Source organism: Anolis sagrei, chromosome 2 (genome assembly GCF_037176765.1).
Source record: "Anolis sagrei isolate rAnoSag1 chromosome 2, rAnoSag1.mat, whole genome shotgun sequence".
NCBI classification, from domain to species: Eukaryota; Metazoa; Chordata; class Lepidosauria; order Squamata; family Dactyloidae; genus Anolis; species Anolis sagrei.
In genome coordinates, this window is record NC_090022.1 from 124,128,595 (window position 1) to 124,146,470 (window position 17,876).

A 17,876-nucleotide genomic window follows, 5' to 3' on the forward strand; every position below is an offset into this window, starting at 1 on the left:
CTTGAGGAAAGAACCAAAATCTGTTATAAATGTGTAATTTTCCTCTCCCCATTTAATGAAAGTGCCTTCTGTCTTTTGTGTATCCATGTATAGACACCGCATTTCATTTGTCATGCCATTAATACATTTTAGAGACTCATAGGAATTTGTTCTTTCCTGTGATTTTATATAGTCTTCGTGTTTGGCAAGTTGTATTTGAGATGCTTGGAGCTACATTTTCATTGAATTCAATTGAGTTTAAATTAAATTAAATGAATTCCATAAGATTTTTCAGAGATACTGCCTATAATGATGATTCACTTCAACTTATTAGATATCTCTGGCTTTTAGAGATCAGTCTCAAAACTGTCTTCTTGTCTACTAATCAGCATAACTGCTCTTTTATCAAGAGGGAATAGACAAAGATATCTGGGTTTGTCAGAGTTTAGAAAATACCAATGGACTCCAACAATGAAAAGAGATTGAGATCTGGAGAATGGGCTTTAAGTTATAAGACATTTGTAAAATAAATGGTTGGAGCATTTACGCTTTATGTTGAAGCATAGGTACCTCTTTCAAATTATTTCTGCTCATTCTGATTTGTTACATTAATGCAAATTTGTTTCTATTTCTTTTTTACCTCACCCAAATGCTTCAGAACATAAAAAGAAAGTGGGGGAAAGGCCACAATTATCAGTAAAGAGAAGCATACTAGCCAAATGGTCTCAATTTCTTAAAATACAAGTCAAGTATCCCGTATTTGAAATATTTGGAATCAGAAGTATTTCATATACATTGTATACACATAGCCTAGAGGTAATTTTAACTCAATATTTTTAAATAATTTTATGTCTCAAAAAGAAAGGTTTCACCATCTCAGCCACTCGTGTGGAAGTTTTTGGAGTGTTTGGTATTTTGAAGCTGAATATTTGACCTGTATTAGAATATGTAAGTAATATGATAGAAGAGCCAGGAACAAATCTTAATCAGTAAGACCAATATATATATTGGTATATGTGTATGTGTGTGTGTGTATGTGTGTATAGAGGTATATGCATATATATATATATATATATAGAGAGAGAGAGAGAGAGAGAGAGAGAGAGGTATATGTATATATACACATACATATACAGTTAAGGACTGATGCTTTTTGGAGGAGGAAGATAATATCGTTGCATCTGTTGAGAGAGGTTTTTTTTAAGTGGTGTTTTTTTCTTTTCCTTTTTTAAAAAGTGCTTTTTAATTGTCAAAGAATTTGCTTTTTTTCTCAAGCCTTACAAACTTAAAATAAATAATGTCTGGAATATATTCAAATGATAAAATTCTGGGCAATATCCCAGAAGGAAAAATATAGTAATTGAAACATAATTTTGCAATTTATTTTTATAAAATAGACAATATATAAGTAATAACGTGTATAAGAATATGTAAAAAGGAGATTAAATCGATTTAAAAGCTACATTAAGTAACTGCAGCTTCTGAAGAGTTTTCTCATGTGTTTGAGAGAGGGCTGCATATTCTGTTGCTTTCTCTCTTTTTCGTTTCTACAGCTTATATTACAAATATTTCAGCAAGTAGAACTGAGTTAAGTTTCTGACAGCAAGGTAATACACTGAGCCCTTTATCTACAGGTTCTATTTTGATGGATTCAACCAAACGTTCAAAAATACTTTTTAAAATTCCAAAAAAGTCCTTGATTTTTCCATGTGACAAGCACTAAGCCAGTGTTTCTCAACCTTCCTAATGCCATGACCCCTTAATACAGTTCCACATGTTGTGGTGACCCCCAACTGTAACATTATTTTTGCTGCTACTTCATAACTCTGATTTTGCCATTGTTATGAATCGTAATGTAAATATCTGATATGCAGGATGTATTTTCATTCACCGGACCTAATTTGGCACAAATACCCAATACACCCACATTTGAATACTGGTGGGGTTGGGGGGGGGGGGATATTGATTTTGTCATTTGGGAGTTGTAGTTGCAGGGAATTATAGTTCATCTACAATCAAAGAGCATTCTGAATTCCACCAACGATGGAATTGAACCAGACTTGGTATACAGAACTCCCATGACCAACAGAAAACACTTGAAGGGTTTGGTGGGCATTGACCTTGAGTTTTGGAGTTGTAGTTCACCTACATCCAGAGTGCACTGTGGACTCAAACAATGATGGATATCGACCAAACTTGGCACAAATACTCAATATGCCCAAATATGAACATTGGTGGAGTTTGGGGGGGGGGGGGGAATAGACCTTAACATTAGGGAGTTTTAGTTGCTGGGATTTATAGTTCACCTACAATAAAGGAGCATTCTGAACCCCACCAACAAGATAATTGGGACAAACTTCTCACACAGAACCCAGATGTCCAACAGAAAATACTGTGTTATCTGATGGTCTTTGGTGACCCCTCTGACACCCCCTCGTGACCCCCTCAGGGGTCCCGACCCCCAGGTTGAGAAACACTGCACTAAGCTTATGTATAGACTTGCCCTACTACAGAATCCCAACATTTCACAGATTTATGCTGTCTCCAGCACTTGTATGAGTTGTTTTCTACTTTATATAAGGGATGACATTTTAGTATGCCATTGCATATAATGGAACTTGAGCAACCACAAATCTATGAAGGGGACCTGGAACCAAACTCCAGCAAATACCATTTTTGAAAAGCCATGTATATATGTATACATGGCTATACATTTTTGAAAAGCCATGTATATATGTAATGCAAACATATATTTACTGCCATTCAGTTATAAATGTTCGTAGCTGATTACCAACACTAATTAAATGACAAATGAATCCATAAAGATGTTGCAATATGTGAAAAAAGTAGTAGCAAGGAAAAGAATGTCAGTGAGGTTAAAATCATCAGGGGTTATTATATATGTCATATGGCTGCAATTTTGCTTTTAAGACTGCAAAATATGTTAAATATAAATTTAAGTGTGAATTCATCAGGAAGTTTAGTATTCTCAGTTAAAGACACCACAAATAAAAGCTCATTTGTAACTGCTTAATTTTCCCCATTTCCTGTAATTCTCTTATTAAAAGTCATATATATGAAATAAAATGGAAGAATTTATTTTACCGAAGATGTAAAATGAATAGCAGTGCTTAGAAAAATTAAGAAAAAGTAAGGCATTGCATATATACTACTTTCACCACTTGCGTCTCTAAGAGAAAAGAAGCAGTATGTAAATATAATAATAATAATAATAATAATAATAATAATAATAATAATAATAATGTTTCATTCAGAGTTTTGTTGTTTTGTATTAAGAAATCTGCATATAAAATTATTAGTAAGGTTTCCAGAAGCTTTTTTAATGTATCAATATGAAGTTTTTTTTACAATCACAAAATGGATTAGGAAAAGGAACAAAGTATATGGATTGATGCATATAATTGAAATAATTGTACTGATTAACTAAAAGAGACGTGAAGTAAATGACAGTGGGGGGTTTCTAATAGTAGTACAAGTACAGTGCAGAGTGCAAAGATATATTTTGGAGTAGAGGAGAAGCTGTAAAATGAATTTGAAAAGGATGACTGGGCTCCAAGGAGTTTGTTGGGTGCATACAAATGGTTAGGTTAACAAAAATAATTTTTAAAACCTTGCTGTTTCAGTAGGATAAAATTGGATTTGACCTTAGTTTTAATCGTGAATGGCCATAAACCTTATAGGAGTTTATTCTATACTTACGGGAAAAAAAAAGTTTTTTTGCTTTGGATCTCTCGCTATCCAATTTGCACCCATGTATGCTGGTATTATCACTTTTGTATAGCAGTGTCAGAGATATCTTCTACAAATAAAAGGATCTTCTTGAGTTATTTCCTAAAGTGTATGAATAATTTCCACATTCTAATAAGTGTGCGCACATGCACATATATCAAATTTCATTGTTCAGAAATCTCCACATAGATTACTTTGATGACCCATAATAAAGTTTGTAAATATTCTTCCTCCATTGGAGATTAGCTAGAAGACAGGTGGGTCATTAAGGCCATCTCTGTAGTTGTGGCATGGAAAAGGAATCTCTGGACTCATAAGCCACCTTCAGTCATTACCTGAACACACTAAGTCTTCCATTGTGCAGAGGGAAGTGCACAGTTGCACATACAAGCCCCATCCCAACACCCTGCACCTACCAATCCCTTCCTCCATTTCTTGGTTTACACAGAAGACCTTTTAGTGCCTGCAGTATTTGAAAGAATGATATAAGGGTGAAATCTAGAAATTGACATACCGTATTTCATCACATAATAGTTGCACTTCCCCCTTTAATAAAAGGCGGGGTGCAACTATTACGCAAGAGGGAAGTTGTTGTTTTGTTCTGAAACAGTAACATTTTTAATAAAACGATGTTGAAAACAACGTGAGAACATATACAAGAGTGTCCAGAAAACAATTTTACTTTGTTAAATATTCTTGGAAGACTCAGTGCCACTGTCATTGCTGTCATTATCTGATGTACTGTCCTCAGCACTGCTCATGGCAGATGTTTTTTCCTCCTCACAATTGCGCATCATTTTCCTTTTTAAAATGATGCAAAGCAGTAACTTCCATGAGCTGAAATGGCAAGCATTATAGTGTACCACAATCTCTCATGACCACTGGTTCTCATGGTGACATTAGATGACCCTTTTGGTGCAATGGTTCTGTTTCAGGGCATGTCAAAGAACACAGCAGTGTGGTCAGTATTACCAATTAGAGAAAGGGTGTATGGCATTTTCTTCACATATGCAAGACAAATTGATGAAAACTTTCCACCTTTTTGCTGTAATCAGATGGCAGCTTTTGGCATAGTTTGCTTCTTGCTTGCAGAGGGGCCTTGAGTCCCCTTCAAGGTCGAGAAGGGTGGGATGTAAATATAGTATGTGTGTGTGTATATATATATATATATATATATATATATATATATATACATACATTGCTTTAAATTATTTTGAACTGTTTTGACTGATTTTTATATTCGTTTTTAACTTATAATTTTTCAACTTGTTTATAAGCTTTCAAAATAATTATTACTTGCTTTAAATCATTTTGAACTTTTTGAAATCCACATTTTGAAATCCACATTGAACTGGATTATGTGGCAGTGTGGACTCAGATAATCCAGTTCAAAGCAGATATTGTGGATTATCTGCCTTGATATTCTGAGTTATATGGCTGTGTGGAAAGACCCATTGAAACATTCTTTTTTGCATTGTATTTACCAATCAAGAACCTGTGCCAAATCTCAAAGTCAGATTTGTTATTCTTGATGATTTCTAAGTTGAAAAGTAATGATTTGTTGACTCTTGTGTTTGGAAATATGGATCTGGGGACACTTATTTGCCCCTCTTCCTTTTAAATCTTTTCTGAGATTGATAGGCATCTGTTACCTTGATACTTAATCTTCTGGTTTGGGAGATTCAAGCAGTATTGGTACTACAAACACTTCTTGGCAGCTTTCTGGAGATGGATGACACAGTGCCCCAGCAACAGGTTTGCATGCTTGTGTTAACTAATGAGTCTCTGTGAAGCTGTCAACTTGCAGTGCTGAAATGATGGAGAGGATGGAAAGGTGAGCCCTATTTGTTTAATTTAGTTGTCTTCTTAATGACTTTTGGCTATACAGTTTAGTTATCTCCTGTTTAACTGACTGGGGCCTCTCTCTTTTTTTTTTTTTACAGTGGTCCTGATCAAATGGATAGGGCAGACACAATGTGGAGGCTTTTATATTGAAATATTATAGAGAATAGTTCAGATTTTTCTTCCGGTACTGATTTAGTGGCATGAATTTTATCTGTTATTATTATTATTATTATTATTATTATTTTATTAAACTTTATTTGTACCCCGCTAGCATCTCCCGAAGGATTCGATGCGGCTTACACAGGCCGAGGCCTCAACAACACAACATAACAATACAATCTAAGCAAATCAAACAATTAAAAACAGAATAAAGCAAAGTAAACAACAGGCACAATACACTAAAACACAATAAAACTGGGCCGGGCCAGAAGGTGGGTACAAGGATTAAAAGTGCTGATGTGACAGGAGGTGTATAAAGGGCTTCTAGGGCAAGTGCGATGTGCGATGTGCAGCAATCATTGGTTCTGATAAAGTGCTTATGGGACTTGGTAATGGAGATTTCCTTATCTGGGAAGGCGCATCGGAAAAGCCAGGTCTTCAAGTTCTTTCTGAAGATAGCCAATGTAGGGGCCTGTCTAAGGTCTTTGGGGAGGGTGTTCCAGAGTTGGGGGGCCACCACGGAAAAGGCCCTGTCCCGCGTCCCCACCAAGCGCGCTTGCGACATCGGTGGGATCACGAGCAGGGCCTCTCCAGATGACCGAAGTGAACGCGTGGGTTCGTAGATGGCAATGCGGTCACGCAGGTAGGATGGTCCCAAACCGTTCAGGGCTTTGTAGGTAAGCACCTGCACCTTAAATTGGGCTCAGAATATAAACGGCAGCCAGTGGAGTTCCTTGAACAGGAGGGTTGACCTCTCTCTGTAAGGGGCCCCAGTTAGCATCCTGGCTGCTGATCGTTGGACCAGTTGGAGCTTCCGAGCCGTCTTCAAGGGCAGCCCCACATAGAGCGCAATGCAGTAATCCAATCTGGAGGTGACCAAGGCATGGACCACTCCGGCCAGATCCGCCTTCGCGAGGTACGGTCTCAGTTGGCGCATTCAGTTGCTTGTTTAATCGTTATCCTGGACAAATGTATGAATAGATAGCCGGAAAGCCTATACTGGGCAAGGCGTTGGACTCTATGGCTCATGAAGCCTCTTCCAGGTTTTTGATTCCATGACTTTATGACATTTCATCCATGAGAGATTACCTTCTATTTACAACTCAGCACTACAATAATAATCTCCCTTCTCTATTCCCTCCCCTTTCCCGTGAATGTTTTGTCATTTCTTATTTGTCAACCTTACTGCAAAGTAAATTACCTCCCTTTTAAATTATTGTTTTAAAAGCAGTGAGGTACTAAGGGCTCAGGGTAATGTTGGGAAACTAACAACCTTTGCATGGGCAACAAAGTGGTTTGTCTCCATGTTTTCTGTCTTTCCTCACTTCCTTCCTGTCAGTTTTATGATACCCTCAAGTCACATTTGCACAGGTCTTGGGCATCTTCTAGAAAGGTGATGTGCTGAAAGTCAGGTATGTCATCCTTTGAAGTTAAAGTTTATAAAGGAGGGATCCTCTCTCTTTGTTTCCCACTTGAGATTAAGTTTTTCAAGTCGTCAGGTCTACGCTCGAAGCTTAAGAGAAATCTGCTTTTTTCTATCTATCTTTTGGACTATACCTTTGATATACTGCAATGAAGTATGATACCTATACACAAGTTTTTATTACATCAATAAGTTGATGTGGAATCTTTTGATTTGGCTTACTGAATATATATTCTTTTAATGTGCATGCTTAAAGGGGATGCTGTGATCAACAGTTAAGATAAGCTTTACTCTGCTTGTCTCTCTTTTAAAGGCAAGCTATCCTACATCCTTTAATACCCATTCTTTCAAACGAATTTGTTTTTCTCAAACAGACAAGCCCTTTCACATATTTAGCATATACAGTGTTCCCTCACTATTTCACTTTTTGCTTACTGCGGACTCGCTGTTTCGCAGGTGTCCCACCCCTCCGGAGCCGCGGGGGGGGGGGGGGGAAGGAGGAGGAAGTGGAGGAGGGGAGGGGGAGCCAGGTTCTGTGCCTTACCCTGAGGCTCATCGGTAGTGGCAGCCTCCTCCTCGCTGCCTCTGCTGCTCCCCGCTCCTTCGTCAGAGGCCTCAGCCCAGCTTGGCAGTGCCATCAACGGTGCCCAAGGGACTTCCGAGGCCATGAGCAGCAGAGAGGTGAGGAGGAGGAGGAGGCTGCCGCCAAGTGGGCAGAGTGTCCCTACTTCGCAGATTTTCACTTATCGCGAGTGGTCCTGGAATGGAACACCCATGATAAGTGAGGGAACACTGTACATCTAACAGGTAATGTGGTCTTATAAGATACCTAATACCCAAGAGTGCATGGAAACCCTGTAGCCATTTAGTAGTCATAGATACAAAACTCACACTTTAAAATATTGGAAACATTTCTTATCCCTATCTGTGCTGAGATTATTCAATCACATTCAGCAGCAGACAAACATGGGTAAGTACTTTTGTGGTCTTCTGATACCTGTGTTTGGAAAATAAGATTTCAGTACAGTCTCTGCAAAGATTTAATGTTAATTAGTATCTTCTATTGCTCCCCTTTAAACTGAAGATGAGATATGCCTTTGATGTTAACTCCTTGGAGAGGGCCTTTTTATATTAAAAAGGAGATGATTAACACACCATTGATAATGATGTCACTTTTGAAGCATAGTTTCTCAGATTATAAAAAAACTAAACAGCTTGATTCTAAGGACTGCAAGTGCCTGAGGAAGAAAATGTGAAAACGTTTAGATCTTGCTTTATAGTGGAAATGGGGGAAACTCTATTCAGAAATGCACATCATACTTTTTTAATATCATCTGAATAGTGAGCAAAAGTTGTTAAAATAATATCATCCATTAAACTGTGGATTGCATATGATAGCATCCGCCAAGTTGCCATATGTTAAAAATGCGATTTGAAACTCTCCTAATGACATCAGTTATTAAATATTTTAAGGGGAGAGACCTTGCAGTCTGCTTTTATTATTATTTTTAAGAGGTAGAGATTGTTGTAAATCAAATTTATTTTTCCTGCTACGTTTTGCTTTGGAACTGTTGGACCGTATTTCCGCTCTCTCTTTGCTTTGAGGTGCACTAAATATTAATAAATGCCAGTGTCGCTTTACACCTTGGTTTATGTTTCAAGCTTTTTATTGGTTGAATTACAGTAATCTCTGAGGGAGTATGTAGCTTTTCATTACTTTGTTTTCAATAGTTAACATGTTGCTTGGCAGATAAACTGAGTGAGTTCATGTTCAATGGCTTGAATTGATACATTTAGAAAAATTAGATTTACAGAAAGATGTTGGTCAATGCAAATCATTTTCATCCAGTCATTAATTTCATCCCAGGCAAGAGCATAGTCTAATTTCAACACAGGGAAAAGATATAATCCCTTATAAATGTATAAATTGATGACTGCTAATTTAGTTTGTTGAGGCAAGTGACAATAAAATATTATTTAAATATCAGGTCAATCATTGTCAGGGCATTCCCTCGAAAATACCAATTTGTGTGAGTAGTAATTGAGAGCCCAAAATATTTAAAGTGGTGGAGAGTATCAGTTCTATGTAGATGTAACAAGAATTCATTTGCATGTTAATATAGTTGAGTGCTTTTTGCTGATTGGTATTGTAGCATCTGACAGGAAATAAGCTGTTGTGAATTAATGTTCTTCATATTTTAATTACACCAAGCTGATAAGAAGCTGGATGAACAATAATGAACCAAAATCTTGAAATGGAATATGTAGAAAAAGTAAATTAACAAGGCAATCCATTGACTGTGCACTTGGATGTTAGCCCCTTGACTTCAATAGGATTTACAGGGAGTTGATTATAGGATTGCAGATTTAGTCTCCTGCATCTTAAAAAGAGAAGACAATGGTAAATTTGCATTGGGAACAAATTTGACAGTGAAGTGTAAAGAAAAGAAAATGTATTAAACATTACTACATCATAAAATAGGGATATAACTATATAGTATTGATATACAGGATGTTTAATTGTTGTTCCTTCAAATCATTTTTGACACAAGGTGACACTTGGGTTTTTGTTTTTTGGTCAAAATATGTCCAGAGGGAGTAGAACCAGAATTATAGCCTAGTCCTCATGCCACTACATCAACCAGGTTCTCTGTAATAAGTAATGGATAATTATATTTATGTTAAAAGGAGAGGGTATTTTCTGGACTCCTGGTAACCCATCTTGAGAGGGTTTTTTTCTTTCCTCGGAAAGTCTCTTGGAAGTTGAAGGCTAACTTATCTTAACTGCTATACCAACATGAAGTAGCCATTGTGTAAAGTATGCCTTTTTCTTTGTTTCAAGCCGTTGTAGTCTCAGATAACCTTGGATATATAGAGATTCATTTTTTCAGTCACTTTAGTTGGGTTTTGCCAATGGACTTTTAGCACACTTCTCAAATGAGCAAATGTGTTTCCTACCTTATTGTAAAAAACAATATGGAATAGTAAAGTAACATAGGTTTGGGAATTACATTTATACATACTTTGTAATCTTTTTGTGTGTGTGATCAGCTCTCACTTCTTCAGAACACCTAACTTAAACATTGATTGTGAATGTATCGCTTCTTTTCATGCTCAGATATTTAAGTAAACTGGTATTATGCATGTATTACATTGTGTATGTAAAACATGGTTTTAAAGAAGATGTAGTTATATATGAAATGTAACATGTTTTCTTGTGTTTTCGACCTGAAATTGAAACAGATTTTACTGGATTGTTGCCATTCAGTGTTTGTAAGATACTTAACACTCCAATGGTGTCATATATTGTAGCACAAAAGTTAACTAAACAAAAAACAAAGTGATACTTACTGGTGATGCAAGTTTTTTATCCTTCTGGTGGGTCAATACATAGTGGAAGCATCTTGGCAACAATTACAATAAGAAGTATTGAATCGATTTCTCTCTGGGCACTGCATTTTTATTCATTATACTGTATATGGCACTATTAGTTGTGAATTTGCGGACATCAACTGTTGGAGTCCGGCTGCAAATTGACAATTGAGTTGGTCGATCCCTTTTAAAATAAAATTGGGATTGACACCTGAGAAGATGTATGTAGACAATGCCATTTACTCCATCTTGGTGCTTCACCAGTAATTACCTTAAGGTTGATTAAAAGATACTCAGGAATGAGAAGTAATCGGCTGCCTCAAATGAGGGGTTTGAAACACAGAGGAATGCAACATCCTATTTGTTTGTCCTATGTCATGATGGTTAGATTAGGCGGTTCTTTTTCTCTGTATGCCTTTTAATGAAGAATATTTCACTTTGGATATTTTATTTTGTGATTTTAAACAAAAGCTCTGCTGGGCCTAAAATGACCCAGAGGAGTCTTAAAATATAGTGAAATTTCTCCACTGAGACAACAAAAGCAACATCTAACTCAGTATTGCGCGGTGTCAACAGGTGTGTGACAATCCTTCCCCTATGTTTTACTTAGCTTCTGCAGATTTCAGAAAAGAGCTGTATAAGGCAGCTCTTGTGTCTCATTGTTTTGAATTAATTTCAACCTCCACTTTTGATAGACTACAAGAGGACTTCTCCAAGAGTGACCAATGTCACTATTACAGCAGCTTAAACAGTAATTTTAAGTACGATATATACTTCTTCCTTGTCATGCTCGTTTGTTGCAAGACTTTGTTGAATTCTAGCCATCTCAGCTTGACATTTCTGAGTTGCTGAAGCAATCATCAGCTTGTCTGTCCTCCTTCTGGCTTGGTATGACTGATCATTGCAAGATGCTACTGAATGTTGAAAGATCTGCCACAGAGACTGTTCAGCAGAAGTGGTCTCAACTGATTGCACCTTCCTTCTTTATATTTCCAATGAAGTGCTTTGCGGGAGGGGGATTTTCTCCAAAGGAATATCCTTGCTATGTTGCAGAGCCAAAAAATAATGCCATCTGTACACAATTGCTTTGACTTGTACAGCCAGATATTCTATTTAAAACAATCTTCTGTATATCACGTTTGTTCTGTGAGATTAACCCGAGACTATTCTTTATTCTATTTCCTGGACCTCTGCAATTTAAATATGTGCAGTCCATTTTCCTGCTAAGGTAGAATTGCATCTGCATTGGCCCACTCTTTGCTATCTCCCAGCTTTATGTAAAAAGTACTTTTGTGTATTCTGTTGTCCATTGTTGCACATGCCATTGAACTGAATTAATGTCTCTCAATGCAAACAAGTGTCCTTTATTGCCCCATAATTTGACATTTCAATGTGATAAAGAAATATGGAGCAAGAGCAATGACAGACCTTGTGACAGGTTCAGATGGTAGGAATTTAAAGCTTTCACAGCTTCTGATTTTACCATTGGCAAAACAGCAACGTGTATTGAACTTGATTTTTATAAAAGCTGAGATGACAGTGAATGCTATTAAGTTTCTGGGACTGAAAAAGTGTTAATTAAGGCCTTTGAACTTTTCAGTTATTTGTACATGGGAGCATTTCCTTCTGAACTGACAGCATCAAATGCTTTTTGTGGTTGATATTGCCTTCAAGATGCAACTAGTTGAGTCTGAGCTCTACTACAAGTTAACCATGTAGCATTATGTTACAATGGAGCATGGTAACAGATGTCATTTTTTGCTGGTGCTATTTTTAATTTGACACTGATTTGAAGTAGAAAATATGTAAGTTGAAAATGAAATTCATGAGACAAGATACTTTTGAGTTGCTTGAAAGATTCCAAAACAACCGCTTCTAATTCCATTTATTCTGATTAATGTTCACACCTTCAAGACAGGCAGGCATTATGTTCCTTTTTTAAATCAAAAGACCTCCTTTCCCCACCCTACCTCCCAAAGGTTGCAAAGAATTTCCTTTGTTGAGATTGGTTAGGGTATTTTAAGACTTGCTCTTTTTCTATTCTTTCTCTGATACAGAGAATTTCACTAACAATATTATTGTTTTTAGAACAATGAAATCAGACCATTTTTCCAAAAACCCAATTCAGTATTTCCTCCCTCCTTATCATCACCCAGGGCCCTTCCACACAACCATACAACTTAGAATATCAAGGCAGAAAATTCCACAATATCTGCTTTGAGCTGGAGGGACGCAGTTTGAGGATGCCTGCTGTAGACCCATATAATGCAGATCCAGGCTGCATTAAATGAAGTGTATATCAAGCCAAAAATGTGAAGTTTTACAAAATGAGGAAATACATACATTTAAATGTATACATGTATAAATTTATATAAATAAATTAGGCACTTTTATTTTGGTGTATCAAATGTATTGCAATGACATAAATTCATTTCTAGAGATTAAGTAGGTCAACAGCAATTTCAATCCCCATCTATGTTTCATGAGTTTTCTTTTATTTTCAACAAGAACTATTACTGCAGTTTATTAAATAATTGCTTTTTCTTTTATTGTCATGATTCTACTAACTAAGAGGCATCTTTAGTGTTATTCAGAAGTCAAGAATAAGAAGTCTGGACCTTTTGCCTTCTAGCTTTAGCTGATTAGAAGTGAATAATAGCTAATTGTACACAACACGGCAAACAAACAGCATAATGAAATTTGAATGACCTTCGGCTGTTCTGAAAAAGGCTGCCAGCATCTCTGTGAATTTGCATTATCACCAGTTTCTGCTTAGTGTTTCTGGTAACAAATTTTCAAGGACAGCCATAAGCAGCACCTTCCTTCCCTCTTACTGAGTACTTTCACTTTTATATATAGAAAATACTTCACTATAATGGAAGATAAGTGAAATATGTGTGCACTTCATTACAAGAGACAAAAGGTCATGGAATTCATACTCATTCAGGGTGCCGCAACATGACTACATAGGCTGGAAGATATGCACGCCACACGCAACATTCAACTATGGAGTCTTCATACACATTTTTTTTTCCCTTTCCTATCTACTCTTCCATGTCTTTTGATGCCTTGAAATTTAATTTTGTGCCTGATTACCAGTTGGCTAGCTAAATTAACTTAGATCTCACATCAGAATCAAGATTAAAGAGGCAGCATCCAACTGTCAAACTAATTTTCCTGTTTCGTTTGCTTCTAAAGCTGCCTTATACAGAAATATAGTAAGAGTTCTTTCTTACTGTTTTTAAAAGGAATCCTTGTTTCTGTTTAACAGCTAATTGATAAGAAAAAATCACCAGCTTTTTAAAGGCACCACATATTTTTAAGCTGTAGTCAAGAACCACTATTATATGTCATTTCTTGGTTCAACAGATGCTTCAAAACACGAATTTGTTACACTTTCCAATAATTGATTTGTCTTTATCATTCCCACTTGTTTTCTTTTCCTCCTATCTTCCTGCTATTTTCCTCATTCATTTTATGTTATATACCACTTTTCTTCAAGGGACTTTTTGAAGTGTTGGAGACCTGAATGCTATAAGTATGTCCTTATTGAATCAGCTATCTAAAGGTGAGAATACTTGTTGCGAATCGCATTCTTTTGTTTCTTTTTCTTTTTTTTGCAACACTTCAGCTATAACTGAGACTGCCCAATAGCATTCAGGCCTTAGAGTTGGAGAAGGTGGTGAGACCCCTTTCGGGTATAACTGGACTGTCAGCAGTCATTTAGCAGTTCCTGAACTGGATAACTTTTTAACTTGTTATCTAAATATGCTTGATGTTCAATTTTATATCTGCATGGTGAAATTTCCCATTTTAAAACACTTTTAATGCCTTGGTAAACATAACAAGTGAAGGCCAGTGCAAAGAAAACTGATGAGAAACATATGATTCTTCATAACACTAAACAGTAATATGACAGCTGATCTCACACTTTTAAGACCACAGAATATAATTACTTTGTCATTTTGATGAAAGCTATGTAAAGGGAATGATCTGTAACAGAAATGAACCACAAAGTCCTACTTAATGTGGTTTTTCTCAACATCGTGTTTTAAATATTTACTTCTCCTGATTTAAAATGTTATTTATGGTCTCCAGATCACTGCCAAGTTATGTCACTTGATGGTGTTTTGTTGCTGTAGAATTAACCCTGAGCTTGTCCTAGTGTCTAGGTTGCCAAAAATGCAATGTATCCTGCCTTAGCTAAATGAAGTGATGCATTCAGATTTCCCAGGGAAATAACCTCTTGTGAGCAGCTAAAATATTTATCTATCCAGGTTTCGCCTTACTGAATTCGTTGTTAGCTAAAACAAGCAAAACTCTACAGGCTGTAATAAGATAATCTAAAACTGGTCTTAACCCCCTGCTTGGATCTGCAGATTGAATGATATTTGAAATACATTTTAAAGGGAAATGAGATTCCCTCCACCCCTTGAACCATCTAGGGAGAAATATGGAAAGTTTGATAACTGATGTCTTGCTGACATATTTGCATCTAAAGTGGTCATGTTAACTGTTTTTCTTAGACACACTATTTCTAACATAATATATTTATAATATTTATTTATTTAAGTGATCATAAAATGGTAATTTCGATAAAAAGAAGTTACAAAGCTGTTGTTCATGCTTTCATGTGTAGACCATTTCCCCCTCCACTTCTGCTTCAGGTTCTGTACTCATCTAGATAAAATGTAACAATGGCATTAAACAATCCAAAGAAATGTGTTGGACAGTAATAAATCCCTGTACTGCATATTTACATTAAATAGCAGTATCATGAGGCTAAATGATATCCAGTGTCTTATTTCTTTTCAGTTATGTAGTATACATTTCTTGAATATTTTTATATTTTTTAAAAACAGAGAAGCTGGGGTTTTTTTTCCAACAGCCCATACATTGCATCCACTTCTGATGTTGCCATTAGCATCCTGGAATCTTTTCTTACTAATACTTGTCTGTTCTTCAATGTACATCCAGATCCTTTCTGACACTGTTGTCCTGCAGCCCCCATGTAAAAGCTAAGCATCTGTTTCTGAAGCAGGAGTGCTGAGAGAGAGGGAATACTCAGAGAAACTTGCAAGTCTGAGATACATACAGCTTAAGGTTAATGTGCAAACAAGGTTTTCTTGATAGAAATCCTTGAGTTGAGGCAAACAACAGCCCTGTAGAGCATTAGGGATATGAGTCCAACTCACACGAGGAAGTTTACCCAATTTGCTTCAGACAAGATTGAGTGAGGGTCTTTTTAGTTGGATTATGTAAATGTTTAAACATCTGTGCTCTTAAGTTTTGTTATAACAAATAATCTGTAAAGATTATGTATAATAAGATTTGCAAATTGCTAAAATTATAAAGTGGTCAACTAAAGCTAGGTTATTAATGGATTTAACATGTAGTAGTCAATGATAATCCAAATAATGCATTTCTTCGGTGGTTCTATATATTTAAGTATGCTAGGTTATCTACTGAACTCATTTTGTTGTGATGGGAGTAGAAGGAGCACCTCAAAACCTTGCTTCACTGAGTTTTCTTTTTCTTTCTTACACTCTGGTGTGGGGCCCTAATGAATAGTGGTGGCTTGTACACGATTGCTCTGTAACTGGGGAGTGAACTCAAGTTGAAAGGGATTTTGTAACACCAAAGCTTCTGCTGGAAAAAAGATTTTCATCAATTCTCACTTCCCATTAGATTCCCTTCTCCAAGACAGACCTGCATTACTCTGTTGTCCTTAACATTTTACAATTAGAAAGAATGGGCCCTTAGTATCCGCTGAGGTTTACTCCCATAGTAAAATCTAGAGATGCTAAACTCCTGTTATGTATAACAGTATATTAAAATTGGGTCCCTTAACAAGAAATGTTAGCAAGCAAGGTTTGCTTTTTGGAGATAGATAGATAGATAGATAGATAGATAGACAGACAGACAGACAGACAGATGTGGACAATTGAATCCATGCATTTGGATGGCTAGCTATATTGTACATAGGAAAGGAAGTGGGGGAGATATATTTGAAACCACTAGCTAACATCATGGTAGGGAATGTCCTTTTCCTCAGATGCATACAGTGAAAACATGCTTTTTCTTCACCATGTTTCAGATTTCATATGATATGTCTGCTTTGTTTTGGATCTTCTGTTACTTGTTGATCACAAGGTTATACTAGAAACTTATATGAAGTATTTGATCCCATACAAGGGTTTTATTCCTTGATAAAACTTATTCCTAATTGTATACAAATACACAAATTCCTTGAAACACCTTACTTGACTTCAACTCCTATATTACATAATTCCACATCACTTGTTCCTGAACTGCTATTGGTATTTTTTCTTTCAACAGAAATGTCGTAGCATTTGTCAAAATTGATTGATTCATAGGTGGGTCATGGGCTTTTAAAGATCATTAAGCAAAAAGACTGTTTACAGCATTAATGTTTAACACTGGGAGAATATGTTTAGCAAGGATTATGTGTACAGAGCTTTTTAAAATTGTGTCAGAATGAAGAAGATTGTTGTTTTCATACTGCATATGCATCTAGAAAGCAGTGCCAAACTTGTCAAAGCTAGAACTTGAAAGGGAAGTCTGTACTTCAAATGATTGACTGTAGTAGGGTTGTTTAAAATATATATTTTTTATCCTACAGGTAGTCCCCCTCTCGCTTTAAGGAAATGCCAAAAGTTTTAATCTAGACTTTCAAAGTGAACATAAAATTCAGTTTGCTTTTTCAGTTGTACTTTGGAATCTCCTTAGATGAAGACCAAAGCGCATACAAAAACAGTCAATCTGTTCTGCAGTTTAGACAGTCTCTGGCATCTCTTAAAGTAATCTTTCTTTTCTCTCTTCTTCTCTATTTCCTAGTTCTTTGAGGTTCCATTTGACTCAAATATGAACAGGACAAAAAACAGACCACTGGTGCGAGGACAGATCAGGTAAGGCTGCATGCACCTGCTCTTTAGAGTAAGGAATCACATTGCTCCTTTCATATATTCACAAAGTCTTTGCCTTTTTCTTGTGTTTTGATAAGCAAATATGTTACTCTCTAAAAAACAAAAGAACTGGAAAAGGAGACCATTTGTTTGTGTCTATGTCTGTACGTTGTTTGTGTGCATACCGATGAGTCGCAAAATGTATAATCCACATAGAAAATGAATTGGCTTGCCCCTCTTATTAAGATCAGAAGACATTGTTCAAGGTTCCTAAGAGATATTGAAATTGGGCATTACAATTTTTCCAGAATACTGAATAAATAGAATAGTTTTGGACACAAGCTGCTTATCCTAGCTACATTTTGAAAGTAATTATGGATCTACTTCAACTATTCTTGACAGGAGGAGCAAAAATTATTGAA

At 36.3% G+C, this 17,876-nt stretch overlaps 1 protein-coding gene across 1 annotated transcript in view; it reads left to right on the top strand.

Moving 5' to 3' along the window:
• The window catches only part of COX10 (cytochrome c oxidase assembly factor heme A:farnesyltransferase COX10), a 111,176-nt gene that overhangs the window by 49,988 nt on the left and 43,312 nt on the right, over positions 1 to 17,876 (top strand). The window contains exon 5 of the mRNA XM_060764521.2: positions 17,387 to 17,457. Coding sequence (XP_060620504.2) covers positions 17,387 to 17,457 — 71 coding nt within the window. The remainder of the gene's footprint in view (positions 1 to 17,386; positions 17,458 to 17,876) is intronic.